General features: G+C 45.8%; 1 protein-coding gene across 1 annotated transcript in view; it reads left to right on the forward strand.

The window, feature by feature from the left end:
• Tmem50b (transmembrane protein 50B) overlaps positions 1-7871 on the forward strand; it is a 30485-nt gene extending 22614 nt beyond the window's left edge. Inside the window, exons 5-7 of the mRNA XM_087899204.1 lie at positions 2184-2276; positions 3497-3554; positions 6139-7871. Of these exons, the coding sequence (XP_087755330.1) occupies positions 2184-2276; positions 3497-3554; positions 6139-6184 (197 nt within the window). The 3' untranslated portion in view covers positions 6185-7871. The remainder of the gene's footprint in view (positions 1-2183; positions 2277-3496; positions 3555-6138) is intronic.
• The last annotated feature ends 5659 nt before the right edge of the window (positions 7872-13530 follow it).

A 13530-nucleotide genomic window follows, 5' to 3' on the forward strand; every position in this document is an offset into this window, starting at 1 on the left:
TCACTCCTGCTTTCTAAAAATGGGTTGAGTTCACTTGAACGTCTGGAACCCTGGGCTGAAGAGACTCTTGTGCCCTTGAACTCCGCAAGAGCATGTAGTGCAGGGCATCTTCCTTATAGCCGTAGAGCAGTCAGACTGTCCCTAAGGGCAGCTGCTATGTGAAGGTTTGGGTGTGCTGTTAGAAGCAGACTGACTCAGGGGACCCTGGGCTAAAACCACCCCTGTTTGCTGGAGGTGACCATCTGATACAGCAATTATTTAATTATGTGTACAGAAAGTGACCTTTCCTTTTTTATTTTTTATTTTATTTTATTGATATTTATTGAGCTCTACATTTTTCTCATCTCCCCTTCCTGCCTCCCCCCTTCAATCCTCCCCCAAGGTCCCCATGCTCCCAATTTACTCAGGAGATCTTGTCTTTTTCTACTTTCTACTTCCCATGTAGATTAGATCTATGTAAGTCTCTCTTAGTGTCCACATTGTTGTCTAAGTTCTCTGGGACTGTGGTTTGTAGGCTGACTTTCTTTGCTCTATGTTTAAAAACCACCTATGAGTGAGTACATGTGATAATTGTCTTTCTGTGTCTGGGTTACCTCACTCAAAATCATGTTTTCTAGCTCCATCCATTTTCCTGCAAAAGTCAAGCTGTCACTATTTTTTCTGCTGTGTAGTACTCCATTGTGCAAATGTACCACATTTTCCTTATCCATTCTTCAATAGAGGGGCATTTAGGTTGTTTCCAGGTTCTGGATATGGCAAACAAAGCTGCTGTGAACATAGTTGAGCACATGTCCTTGGGGCATGATTGAGCATCCTTTGGATATATACCCAAAAGTGGTATTACTGGGTCTTGAGGAAGGTTGTTTCCTAATTTTCTGAGAAATCGCCACACTGACATCCAAAGGGGTTGTGCCGCTTGCATTCCCACCAGCAATGCAGGAGTGTTCCCTTTTCCCCACAACCTCTCCAGCATAAGTTGTCATCAGGGTTTTTGACCTTGGCCATTTTTATAGGTGTAAGATGGAATCTCAGAGTTGTTTTGATTTGCATTTCTCTGATGACTAAGGATGCTGAACATTTCCTTAAGTGTCTTTCAGCTATTTTAGATTCCTCTGTTGAGAGTTCTCTGTTTAGGTCTGTACTCCATTTTTTTTATTGGATTATGTGATCTTTTGGTGCCCAATTTCTTGAGTTGTTTGTATATTTTGGAGATCAGACCTCTGTCTGATGTGGGGCTAATGAAGATCTTTTCCCATTCTGTAGACTGTCATTTTGTCTTGTTGACCGTGTCTTTTGCTTTACAGAAGCTTTTCAGTTTCAGGAGGTCCCATTTATTAATTGTTTCTCTCAGTGTCTGTGCTACTGGGATTATATTTAGGAAGTGGTTCCCTGTGCCAATGCGTTCAAATGTACTTCCCACTTTCTCTTCTGTCAGGTTCAGTGTGGCTGACATTATGTTGAGGTCTTTGATCCATTTGGACTTGAGTTTTGTGCATGGTGATAGATATGGGTCTATTTTCATTTTTTCTACATGTTGATATCCAGTTGTGGCAGCACCACTTGTTAAATATGCTTTCTTTTTTCCATTTGATGTTTTTTGCTTCTTTATCAAAGATATCAGGTGTTTGAAGATGTGTGGATTGATATCTGGGTCTTCTATTCAGTTCTATTGGTCCTCCTGTCTGTTCTTATGCCAATACCAGGCTGTTTTCAGTACTGTAGCTCTGTAGTAGAGTTTGAAGTCAGGGATTGTGATGCCTCCAGAAGTTCTTTTATTGCCCAGGATTGTTTTGACTATCCTGGGTTTTTTGCTTTTCCAAATGAAGTTGAGTACCATTCTTTCAAGGTCTTTGAAGAATTTTGCTGGGATTTTGATGGGCAGCAAGTGACCTTTCATTTATGGTTTAATAAGTCAGTTTAGTGAAATTCTTGTCAGAGCCTGGCTGCTCAGATAGTGGTTTCTCTAGAAGTAAAGAGGTAACTTCTCTTCTTTTCCTCTTTCTAAGATGTCTAACCCTTTTTAGCTTCTTTGTTTTGGGGTGTGTGTGCTTTAAATCTTCATGAAGTTAAGCATTCCAGCAGGAAAACACACGATTCATACCAGGCGCCTTTGCATGGCTGCACATTTGTAGATGTTGCAGAGGTGCGAGGGGAGTGGGTCCTGAGGCCTCCTCTTCCCGCAGGTGCCCGCGTCTGGCTCTTCATCGGCTTCATGCTGATGTTCGGCTCGCTCATCGCCTCCATGTGGATCCTCTTCGGTGCATACGTCACTCAGAGTAAGTGTGCGTCCCCGCCTCACGCCACAGGAGGCCTTTACATTGGCTTGGTCTGTCCAGTCCGTTTGGAGTAAACATTTGTGCAGTAATTGTATTAGGTTACATTCTTCCTCTGTGAAGACCCATTAATTAACATAACCTGTCTTTTCCAGTGGGATGGCCCGTAGGAAATCCCAGCCCCTCTTAGCTATCTCTGGAGTTTCTGACTGCCTTCCCTTAGGCAGCTGAGTTTGGGGGTTGCAGTCTGAACAGGGGGACTAAGCCTGGTGTGGTGGTGCACAACTTTAATCCCAGCACTCGGGAGGCAGAGGCAGGTGAATCACTGTGAGTTCAAGGCAGTCTGGTCTACCAAGAGAGTTCCAGGACAGCCAGGACTACACAGAGAAACTCTGTCTTGAAAAATAAAACCAAACCAAAACTAAACTAAACTAAAACAGGCAACATAATTGAACTTCATGTTGGGTCCCAACTGGTCCCACTTGGTCCCGTTCCAGAGCTATGCATGTGCAGGTGTCCTCAAATATAAAGGCTGAAATCTGATCCCAAGCGTTTTAGATAAGGTGTACGCATCTGGTATCGCTCAGTGGTCCAAGTATTGTTGCAAACATTACAAGGGTCCCCCATTTAATCCCACTCCTGTATTGTGGACACTGTTAGAATGCCTGCGCTACAGAAAAGGAAGTTGAGACACTGAGGTTTAGTAACCTGCTCAAGGCAGTCAGTGCATTTAGTCAGTGACAGAGCTAGGCTTCAGCACCAAGAACTCAGCTCAGACTGGGAGCGCTCCAGCTGACCTGCTGTTTTGTTTTTCTGTGCTCTCAAAAGCTTGAAATGTAAGCATGGGCAGTGGGCAGTCAGTGAATGTAATATCAGGAATAGCTAACGCCCTTGTCAGAGTCTGTGCGGGCCCTACCAGGCACAGGTGTTTTGCTTTCTTGGCACTGTTTATTGCTGAACTCAGCCTCCTGGGCTAAAGCGGTCCTGAGCTCCAGCTTCCCGCAGCACTAGAACCATGGTGCCCAGTCATAGCAGCTGTGATCTGCCCTGAGCCTGTGAGTTAGACAGCGAGAGCATCATGAAGTCACTGACGTTTATCTAAAGTAATCTTTTAGGGAATGAAATTATTTGTTTCCTTGTGGACACACAGAACGCATCACTCTGAATGGCATGGGCCCTGTGGCTGCTGTTTCCCCTCTAATCTGTTTCATTCCTGTTTGCAGATATTGATGTTTATCCTGGACTAGCTGTGTTCTTTCAAAATGCTCTTATATTTTTTAGGTAAGTTGTCTAATTTCCTTTCCTCTCTTTTATTTTTTAAAAAAGATTGATTTTTATCTGTGTGCATGCGTGAGTGCCTGCATGAGGAGGCCTCAAGAAGGTGCCAGATCCCCAGCAACTGGAAATTGCAGGTGGTTGTGCCGCCTGGTGTGGGTGCTGGGAACTGAATCCCACTGCTCTGCAAGAGCAGCAAGTGCTCCTAACTGCTGGGCCATCCTCCCAGCTCCAAGTCGCCTGATTTCTCACTTGCACTTAAACATGTACAGAAATGTCCACAGCATTGTAAGAGTGGCATGGCCATGGACATCAGTGAAATCCTTTTAGCGGGGCCTGCCGCCAAGACCTCACTCCTCGTCATAGAAGGATATGCTGCCAGTGCTTAAATGAGTGCCAGCTGTTCTCTCGTTCATAGGCGAGACATACTCAGAGGAGTAAATGCAGGGAAGGAACTTAAATCCAGACTGTAGATTTAGTTCATAGCCTGATCTTTGCTTAGCACAAATAATGCAGATTTATAAGAAAGAGAAAGATTCAGGGCATGAGGTGCACACCTTTAATACTAGCACTCATGAGGCAGAGGCAGGAGAACCTGTGAGCTCGAGGCTGACATATATATGACTCTGGTCTATAGAGTGAGTTCAACACTTTATTATTAGCCAGTAATTGTAGCAATATGGCTATGGTGTGGTGCAGGTTCTTCATGTTTCTTATGCTTGGGGCTCATTGCATTTTAAAAAGCATCAGTTTATAGTTCTCATAAAATTCAGACTTTTAAACTAATATTTCTTTGACTATTTTTCTGTCTTTCTTAGGTTCTAGATATAGTAACACTAGGTGGTGATGACTGCTGCTCTTCCTCCCCTCCCTCCTCCTCCTGCTCCTCCCTACTTCTTCTTCCCCTCCTCTGCCTCTCCTTCCTACGGTTTCCCCCTCTTCCTCTTTCTCCTCCCTTCCTCCCCCACTTCACTTTCTCCACTTCTCCCCTTCCTCCTTTGCTCTCTTTCTCCTTCCCCCTCATTTTTTTCTATCCCTGCCTGTAGTCAGAGGAGACTGTTTGTTCATTTCCCAGCCACCCAGATTCTCTAAATAACCACACATAAACTATATTTTAATCACTGCTTGACCCATTAACTCTAGCTTCTTACTGGCTAACTTTTACATAATAATTTAACCCATTTCTATTAATCTGTGTATTGCCGCAAGGCTGTGGCATACCCAGTAAAGTTCCAGCATCAGTCTCAGGCAGGGCTACATGGCTTCTCCTGGACTCTGCCTCCTTTCTCCCAGTATTCAGTTTAGTTTTCTCCACCTAGCTCTGTTCTACTCTACCAGGCCAAGCTAGTTTCTTTATTCATTAACCAATAAAAGCAACACATAGACAGAAGAACTTCCTACATCACCTGCCTCCCCATAATACAGGGTCTTTTTGTATTGCCAAGACTGGCCTTAAACTCCAGGTTCCCAAAATCCTCCTGCCTCGGCCTAGGCAGCTGGGACTAGAGGATCCATTATGTCCACTCAGCTCTTACATTATACTTGTAGAAGTCGGTATAGCTCGGTGGCTCCCTGCCCTGTGCCTGGCTTTCCCGTTGTCTTTTCTCCACACCTGTGTGGCTAGTTTCTGATGTTCTGTCTTGAGGCTCACTGGGCTGAGCTTCTTCAGTGTCCAGCCGGTTGCTCATTCCAGCAGCTGTGTTTTTAGCCCTAGAAACTCAGTTCAGGTCTTGAGGTGTCTTCCTTGTCTCTCCTGAGCATGCTGTGTTTCTGTTCGTGTGAGTACACCTGACCATGTAAACCTTTTTTGATGGCCTGCACTGTTTTCATTCATTGATTATTTCTATTTGTTTTTCAGTTTGGGGCTTTTGTTTTTTCCATTTGCAGTTTTCTAAGCAGTTTATTGGTAGTTTTGGTGTTCTGTTCTGATACAGTGTTTTTGAGCCTAAGTTTCATGTATCCCAGGCTGGCCTCAAGCTCACCGTAGCTGAGGATGACCCTGCACTCCCTTTCAGGATGGGCTGATGGGTCAGATTCTCCTCTCTTAGGATTGACACCACACGCCATCCTTCACAGCATGTTTCCATGGCTGGACTTTGACATGTACCTGTTGTCTCCCGCATTAGATAGCTTGGTCCACAGAGAGCAACTGTATTCATTTTGAGTCAACCATAAGCCATCTCTTAGCCAGAGGCCCTGTGCAGTCCAGTGTTTAGTCCACAGTCGTTGAGGAACGGAGAATTACAGTCTGGTCTGTTTTAGGTGCTTCTGTGACCAAGCACAGATAAAGATGCCCTTAGAGCTGTAAAGTGGCTTTGGACCCACGACTGCCACAAGACTGCCCTTCTCTCCAGCATATTTCCTGCGTGATAGCTGTCTAGGCATTGTGGGGTGCTCTTCACCCCCAGACACCACGGTGCAACTACTTCACAAAACAAGGGCACCCCTCACAGCGCGCTGGTCTTGCATTTGGTTTTAGATGTTGACAAACGGTCAGTGATGTCACTGGCAGGCGTGCCTGTCAGAGCCACGTAGATGCAAACTCCGCTGTTGTTGCTGTCACCTCACGGCTCTGTTCGTCCCTTTCTAGCACTCTGATCTACAAATTTGGAAGAACCGAAGAGCTCTGGACTTGAGATCACCTCTCAGATTGTACCCTCCTCTTGTTCTGTTCTGTTTTTAGATAACTTTATCTCTGGTATAATTTACACATTGCCAAATGGAACAGATTGTACACCGAGTGTTTGATTTCTTCACAGTTTTATGCTCTGAGATTAGAATTGCTTTTGCAAAATGTCTGTCTTAGTTTTTCATTGGCGGACAAGTTAATATGTACATAATCCACGACCACACAATACATGATGCTGGATGTCAGGGTTTCATTCCCGAGGCTCTCAGATTAGTATGTGCCCCAAGCCAGGGTTCTGTTGTCTTGGTGTTTAGAGATACTCTGTCTTGGTGTTTAGAGATACTCTGTCTTGGTGTTTAGAGATACTCTGTCTTGGTGTCTGATGTTGGACAGTGAACAGAATGCACAGCTCTGCGGCTCTGCAGAGGCCTGAGCTGCCAGAGAAGGCGTGCATATCTGCCAGCTGTAATTTATTTTGGCTTGGAAATGAGACTTTTTTTTAAAGGAAAATGTTTGTGTGTATGTATGTATTGGAGAACTGGACTTTTATATGAAGTTTTTTTAAATGCCCAAAGGCCTAGTTTGAAGCCCCCTTTAAAAAGAATTCTTCACCCGTGACTTTTATTTGAGAAGGGATAACACTCTCAGAAAAGCTCCCTTTGTTGGAGCTAATGTAAAAGGACCGCAGGCGGCTGAGCAGTGTGCTCCCTGTCGTCTCCTACGGCTCAACACCATCCAGCATCACACTCTCAAGCAGTGACCCTGAGGCCGCATAGTTCAGACACGTGTCACAAAAAGTGGAATAATTAGCTAAAGATAGGCTTCTTCCTGAAGGGCAACAGCCATTTGTTCTCCTAGCCCTTGACTCCCATGCTCTAGCCTCAGGCGTCAGGTGACCAGATGCTGCACAACGTAAGCGCGTGTACTGAAAGCCACACTCCACTCCGGAAGCCCCTCGCCATTTTTGAGTGCTGTGTTTGTCCATGTCTATTCCTGCGGTCTTTCCTTTGTTGTGAAGATTCTGTGTTGCACTTTTAACCCCAGAGGGATTTTTATAAAACCTTTTTCTGAAAACAATAATATCGGTGGTAGCATATGCAACTTCCGATGCAGGCCTTATGTTCCTAGCTTGCCTCCCCGAGAGAGAGGCCTCACCAAGCACAGCGCGTGAAGCGGCTGCGGATTGCTGTGCCTTCATCTAGATGCGTCTTGCTTCCTTACTCCCCTGTCAGTCCTTCAAAATGCTGGCTTTGTCTGGCTTCCGGAGCACGGCAAAGCTAATCACACATTTCCATTCTTAGAATCTAATGCAATAAATATTTCTCATACCTGCACTGTACAGCTAGGTGTGCTGGGGGAAATGATCCACTACTCAGCTCTCTGTTATTCTCCATTGTCCAAGTTATTCCCATTCAAGAAGCATTCATACGCAAGGAGACGACACATGACTTCAGCACGCCAGTGTGGAGGTTTGTGAAGGGCAGCCATGAGGACCGACTGACAATGCTGCTGGCTTCTCTTCTGTTCATGAATTTTGTTTTAGTTGTGAGCATTCTGTTGATTTTCTCTGTTGTCTCAATAAATGAGAGACGCTGTTAGCGCCCTCCCACAGGTGTTGTGAGTCGGTGGAGCCTCGGTGATCCTCTAAGTGCACATGATTCTCCTAATAAAGGTCTCTTTTATTTGTTACTCAACTCAAGACTATTGAACCTGGGTCTTTTGTGTGGGGGTCATGTTGCCACAGCGTTCTGTAGGCCATTCACCGTGTTATTTTTTGGTTGTTTCAAGGGAGGATCTCACTGTAACCCTGGCTACCCTGGAACACAAAATGTAGACCAGGCTGGCCTTGAACTCACAGAGATCTGCCTCCTCTGCCTCCCAAGTGCTAGGATTAAAGACATGGGCCACCACACACAGTCTGTGTTACTGTGTATGTGTGCATATGTATGCATGTGTGTGCATGTGTGTGGAGACTAGAGGTCTCCATCTTGTTTGAGACAGTCCCTCCCTTGGAGCTGGGGGATCGCAAATGAGACTAAGCTGGCTGCTCGGTAAGAGCCCAGCTGTCTCTACCTCCCCAGCACTAGGTTTGCCAACATGTGCCATCGTGCCTCGGGTTACTTGGGTCCTGTGGATTAAATTCGGGTCCTCATGCTGCTCTGGCAGACTCTTTACCAACTGCGCTGTCTCCTTGCCCCCCTTGCCACAATAACTTTCCTGTTGCCACTGATGAAGACACACATAGATTTCCCCCTCTAAGATACCAGTCTGCACGATCATGCCAGGCCTTGAAGATTGAAAGATGGATGGTATCAAACCACATAGTTTGGTCTCTTGAGTAGGAAACTCTGGAGTGTTTGCAATGGACAGGTTGAATTTATGTTCTCCGTGTTTCTCCCTCATGGAAGAAATATTGCAGTCATGGTGTCAATTTAGGATCACTTAACATATATTTATTATTACTTGATTTTATGTGTATGTGTCTCCGTGAATGGATGTATATGAACCACATGAGCATCTGGTGCCAGAAGAGGCCAGAAAATAGTGTCGGGTCCTCAGAGCTGGAGCTGCAGGTGATTGTGAGCAACGATGTGCTTGCTAGGAAAATAGTGTTGGGTCAGAGCCGGAGCTGCAGGTGATTGTGAGCAGCTGTGTGCGTGTTAGGAGCCCAACTTAACTCCTCTGTAAGTGCAGCCAGTGCACTTAACTGCTGAACCGTTTCTCCAAACCCAGCTCTTTGTATTACTCATTTGAGATTTGATCATTGCCACCCTCACAAGTTTATCCCAATTTTTCCATGTACTCTCCCGAGCATTCAATTATTCTGATCAAAATTATGAAGGGTTGGGCTTCTTTTAGTATTATTTATTTATTTATTTATGTGTGTGTTTTATGTGTCTCTTGTCATTCTGTATATCTGTATGTGTGTCTGTGTGCCTGCCTAACTGTATGTATATCTCTGTATCTCTGTGTATGTGTTGTCCTTCTGTGTCTGTATGTCTGTCTGTGTATGTAGGGGTGTCTGTCTGTGCAGGCCTGAGCATCACCTGGGACAGTTAGTTCTGCTCAGTACAGCCTGGCTCACTGAAGAGGATTCATGGGCACTACTTTTAGCTCTTTTCCTTCTGTGAGGAAATTAATAGTCGCTGTGATTGACAGGCCCAGTTGAAGGAAACTGGACACTGATTTCATTGTAGAATCCTTCCTTACCTTTAGGAAATGGGACACAGGTTTTCTTTTCATATCTCATCCCTAGTTTCTTAGAAATAGTTTTTTATTGTGTTTTTATTATAAATTAGCTTTGGGTTGGAGAGATGGATCAAATCTTAACAGTACACTGATTGCTCTTCTAGAGGTCCTAAATTCAAATCCCAGCAACAACATGGTGGCTCACAACCATCTATAATGAGGTCTGGTGCCCTCTTCTGGTCTTCAGTTGTACATACAGACAGAACACTATACATGATAAATAAATCTTTAAAAAAAAATGATTTCTTTGCACAGACTGATATTTAAAGAGCTTACTTTTTTTGGTTTTTTTCGAGACAGGGTTTCTCTATAACTTTGGAGCCTGTCCTGAAACTAGCTCTTATAGACCAGGCTGGCCTGGAGCTCACAGAGACCCTCCTGCCTCTGCCTCCCGAGTGCTGGGATTAAAGGAGTGTGCCACTACACCCAGCTGTATTTTTATTCCTTCCTCCCTCTCTTCCTTCCTTTTCATTATGTAGACCAGGCTGTTTTGAATCTCACAGAGGTCCACTTGCCTCTCTCTCCGAAGTGCTATAATTACAGGTGTGTGCTACCACACAAGGCTGTAGTTTCTTAAAAAAACAAAACAAAACAAAAAAAACACTGTGAAAGGATTAAAATAGGCTAACATGTCACCATAACCACTCCAGGTGTCCTCCACCTCCATCACATGACCACTCCAGGTGTCCTCCACCTCCATCACATGACCACTCCAGGTGTCCTTCACCTCCGTCACCATGACCACTCCAGGTGTCCTTCACCTCCATCACCATGACCACTCCAGGTGTCCTCCACCTCCATCACCATGACCACTCCAGGTGTCACCATGACCACTCCAGGTGTCCTTCACCTCCGTCACCATGACAATTCCAGGTGTCCTTCACCTCCGTCACCATGACCACTCCAGGTGTCCTCCACCTCTTTCTTCCCCTAAAGAAGCAACCCCTCCAAGTATACTCCATTTTCTCCCTAAAATGGTGCTCAGTCCCGGTGGACGCTGATTTAAAGAGTACTAAACAGTTGTCCCTAGGGCAAGGGCACCACGAGGTTCCTGAGATGTGAGTCACAACATTGTTCTTAAGTGATCAGCTCTGTGGGTGTTTCACTTTGTTTAATAGATACTGTTTCCAGGTGGTGGTGGCCCATGCCTTTAATCCCAGCACTTGGGAGCCCAAAGCAGGGGGATATCAGTGAGTCCAAGGCCAGCCTGGCCTACAGAGCGAGTTCCAGGACAACCAGCACTGTTACATATAGAAACCCTATCTCAATAAAGAAAAATAGCGTTGATGTGACACAGAGAAACCTGGTCTGGAAAAAACAAAACAAAACAAAACAAAATAGATACTGTTGACATGTTACATCGGATCCACCATCACCACCTTCTTGTAGCTGTAAGCTCTAGACAGCACTTGAGCTCAGCCCTCAGAGGCCCTGCCAAACACCAGCAAGAGCAAAAGCTTAAAGGACACGTTCCCAGAGAGACCAGACACCTGCTTCCACCACAGAGCAGAAAGAGTTGTGTTGTGTCGTGCCCCCCCCCCCCCCGTCTCGTCAGGCAACTCAGATCACTCTGCACATATCCTTAAAGGATCAGGAAATCGCCTCAAATACTGACTCTGGGGTCACAAATACATTTCAGCAAGTAGACTGTTGGGTCCAAGTAACAGGATGTGTAGTGATCGCGTGCGTGCACACCGGCACACACCCCACTGGCCTTTGTCCCTTTCACACTGCTTGTTTTCAGCATTCCTGTGCTGGGCCATCATCCCTCCCCCTTTTTATGGCTGCCAGTTTAATCGCCTAGCTTCTGGGCAGCCTGAGTCATTTCTGCTCCACAGATAGCTGGGGGAACAGCGTGTCCCATATCCTCTCCTCTGCAGTTCTGTCTCGGCTTCAGAGAGCTCAAGGCATTCATTGGGTGACTCAGACTTTTTCCGTGACCCCGAAGCCCTGCTCTTCACTCAGAACACAGAGGACCGTTCAGGGACCCAGGGAGAAGGCTGAAGTCAGAGAAGTCCGGACTGCATGAGCTCAAGCATCTTCCTCCCATGCCAGGAAATGTTTTCTAATTAGAACTCTATAAAGTGTGTATTGTGGGCTTGGAGCTAGCTCACTAGTAACGTGCTTGCCTTGCAACACAAAGACCTGACTTCCATCTCCACAGCATTAAAATTTAAAGCTCCCCCTTTTGGTGAAATTTTTGCTGGGGCGATGGATGCGGGTGGATCGCTAGAGCTCCCTGGCTAGACTGCCTAGCCTAATTGGCGAGCTGTGGGTCAGTGAGAGACCCTGTCTGAAAAAACACGGTGAGTGGTTTCTCTAAGAGATCGACCTTGGCTCAGCACCCCAAGACCGAGTGCTCAGCACAAAGGAGGTTCGTTTGCCCCAGAGAGATGGAGGGCAGGGAATAAGAGACAAATACAGGAGGTAGAGGATGAGGGAGAAGGGGAAGGAGCAGGGACATTTGTCCTGGTGGGACAAAGGACCACCTCTGTATGGAGAGGAGACTGCTGTGGTCTATAGGAAAATGGTGATTAGGCAAAAGGGGAACCCCGTGTTAGGGTGAGGTGTTTAATTTTTTTTAATATAATTTATTTAACTTTATTTTCTGTGCATTGGTGTGAAGGTGTCAGATCCCTGGGAACTGTGGTTGCAGACAGTTGTAAGCTGTCTGCTGGTGCTTGGAACCTGGGTCCTCTGGAAGAACAACCGATGCTCTTAACCACTGAGCCATCTCTCCAGCCCTGAGATGTTTAACTGGGCATATTAATTAGGTGAACCAAAGGAGGCTTTTGATTGCTGAACTTGAATACTTTGATAGCTGGACCTTGGTGGTCAGCCTCCGGAGGAGGAAGTGGTCACATCAAGGAACAGACCTTGGGGGCCAGGAATGCAATCTAACAGTTTTTAGCCAGGCAGAGGGGATAGGGGAGAAGGGCAGGCCTGCCAAGGTCACATGCTCTCCTGGGTCAGTGTCCCTCCAGTTTCTTAGGAAATGGGTCGCTGGGCCTATGCACATGCATTCACACATACACATACATGTGCCTCACGCAGACACACAGTTCACGGTATATGCTTTAAAAAGGAGTGGTTATAGAGGTTCCCACACTTTCTTTTCATTGAGCATTTTAAAATTGTATTTCTTGAGGCTTAGATTTTTGGTTGCTCTACCAAGACGTCCCGGGTTCGTGTTCCAGCACCCACATGTGGCTCACAAACATCTGTGTAACATGTGGGGCCGGCTTGTTGGGGTTTCTGTCCTGCCCAGTACCCCAAAGCCGGGCAAGCCCAAAGAAAATCACACACAGGACTCCATAAGGTTATAAACTGATTGGCCCATTAGGTCAGGCTCCTTATTAGTCCTTGTAACTTATGTTACCCCATTATCCTTATCTACGTTAGCACATGGCTCCGTACCTTTCTCAGCTGGACAAATTACATGCTGCCTCTTCGGTGGTCTGCGCAGGAGTGGCTAAGGGAGTTTCCTCCTCCCTAGCCTTATCCTATTCTCATTGCCCCGCCTCTACTTCCTGTCTGGTTGACCCACCTATACTTCCTGCCTGACCAATCAGCGTTTTATTAAAATACATGATTGACAGAATACAGACAATTCTCCCGCACCACATCTGTAATTTCTGTGCCCAGGGAATCCAATTCGTCTTCTGACCTCCAGAGATAACTGCATACGCATGGTGACCAGATATATTCAGGCAAAACAGTCATACACAGAAAATAAAAATAAATCTTTAAAAATTATGTTTTTGGGTAGCTTATAAAAATGTTTTATTGTGACTTTTTTGTGCATAAATATACTTTGTTCTTTTAAAAAGTTTCTTTTATTTGCGTGTATTGTGAATAGATGTGCGTGTGTGTGTGTGTGTGTGTGTGTGTGTGTGTGTGGCTCAGGATGACCTAGAACTGGAGACCTTGCCCCTTCAGCTTCCTGAGTGCTGGGATCGCAGATGGCTCTGTCCACACTGGGCTGTGCTCTCTGTTCTGTTCTGAGCTGGCCAGCCCTGCTCATTCTTTTGTGGCAGCGTTATCACAGTTGAAATGTCCTGGGGATTTCAGATAGAGGCCCAGGCCTCTTCAGTTCCTGTAGCA

Source organism: Myodes glareolus, chromosome 2, assembly GCF_982192425.1.
Source record: "Myodes glareolus chromosome 2, mMyoGla1.1, whole genome shotgun sequence".
Lineage (NCBI taxonomy): Eukaryota > Metazoa > Chordata > Mammalia > Rodentia > Cricetidae > Myodes > Myodes glareolus.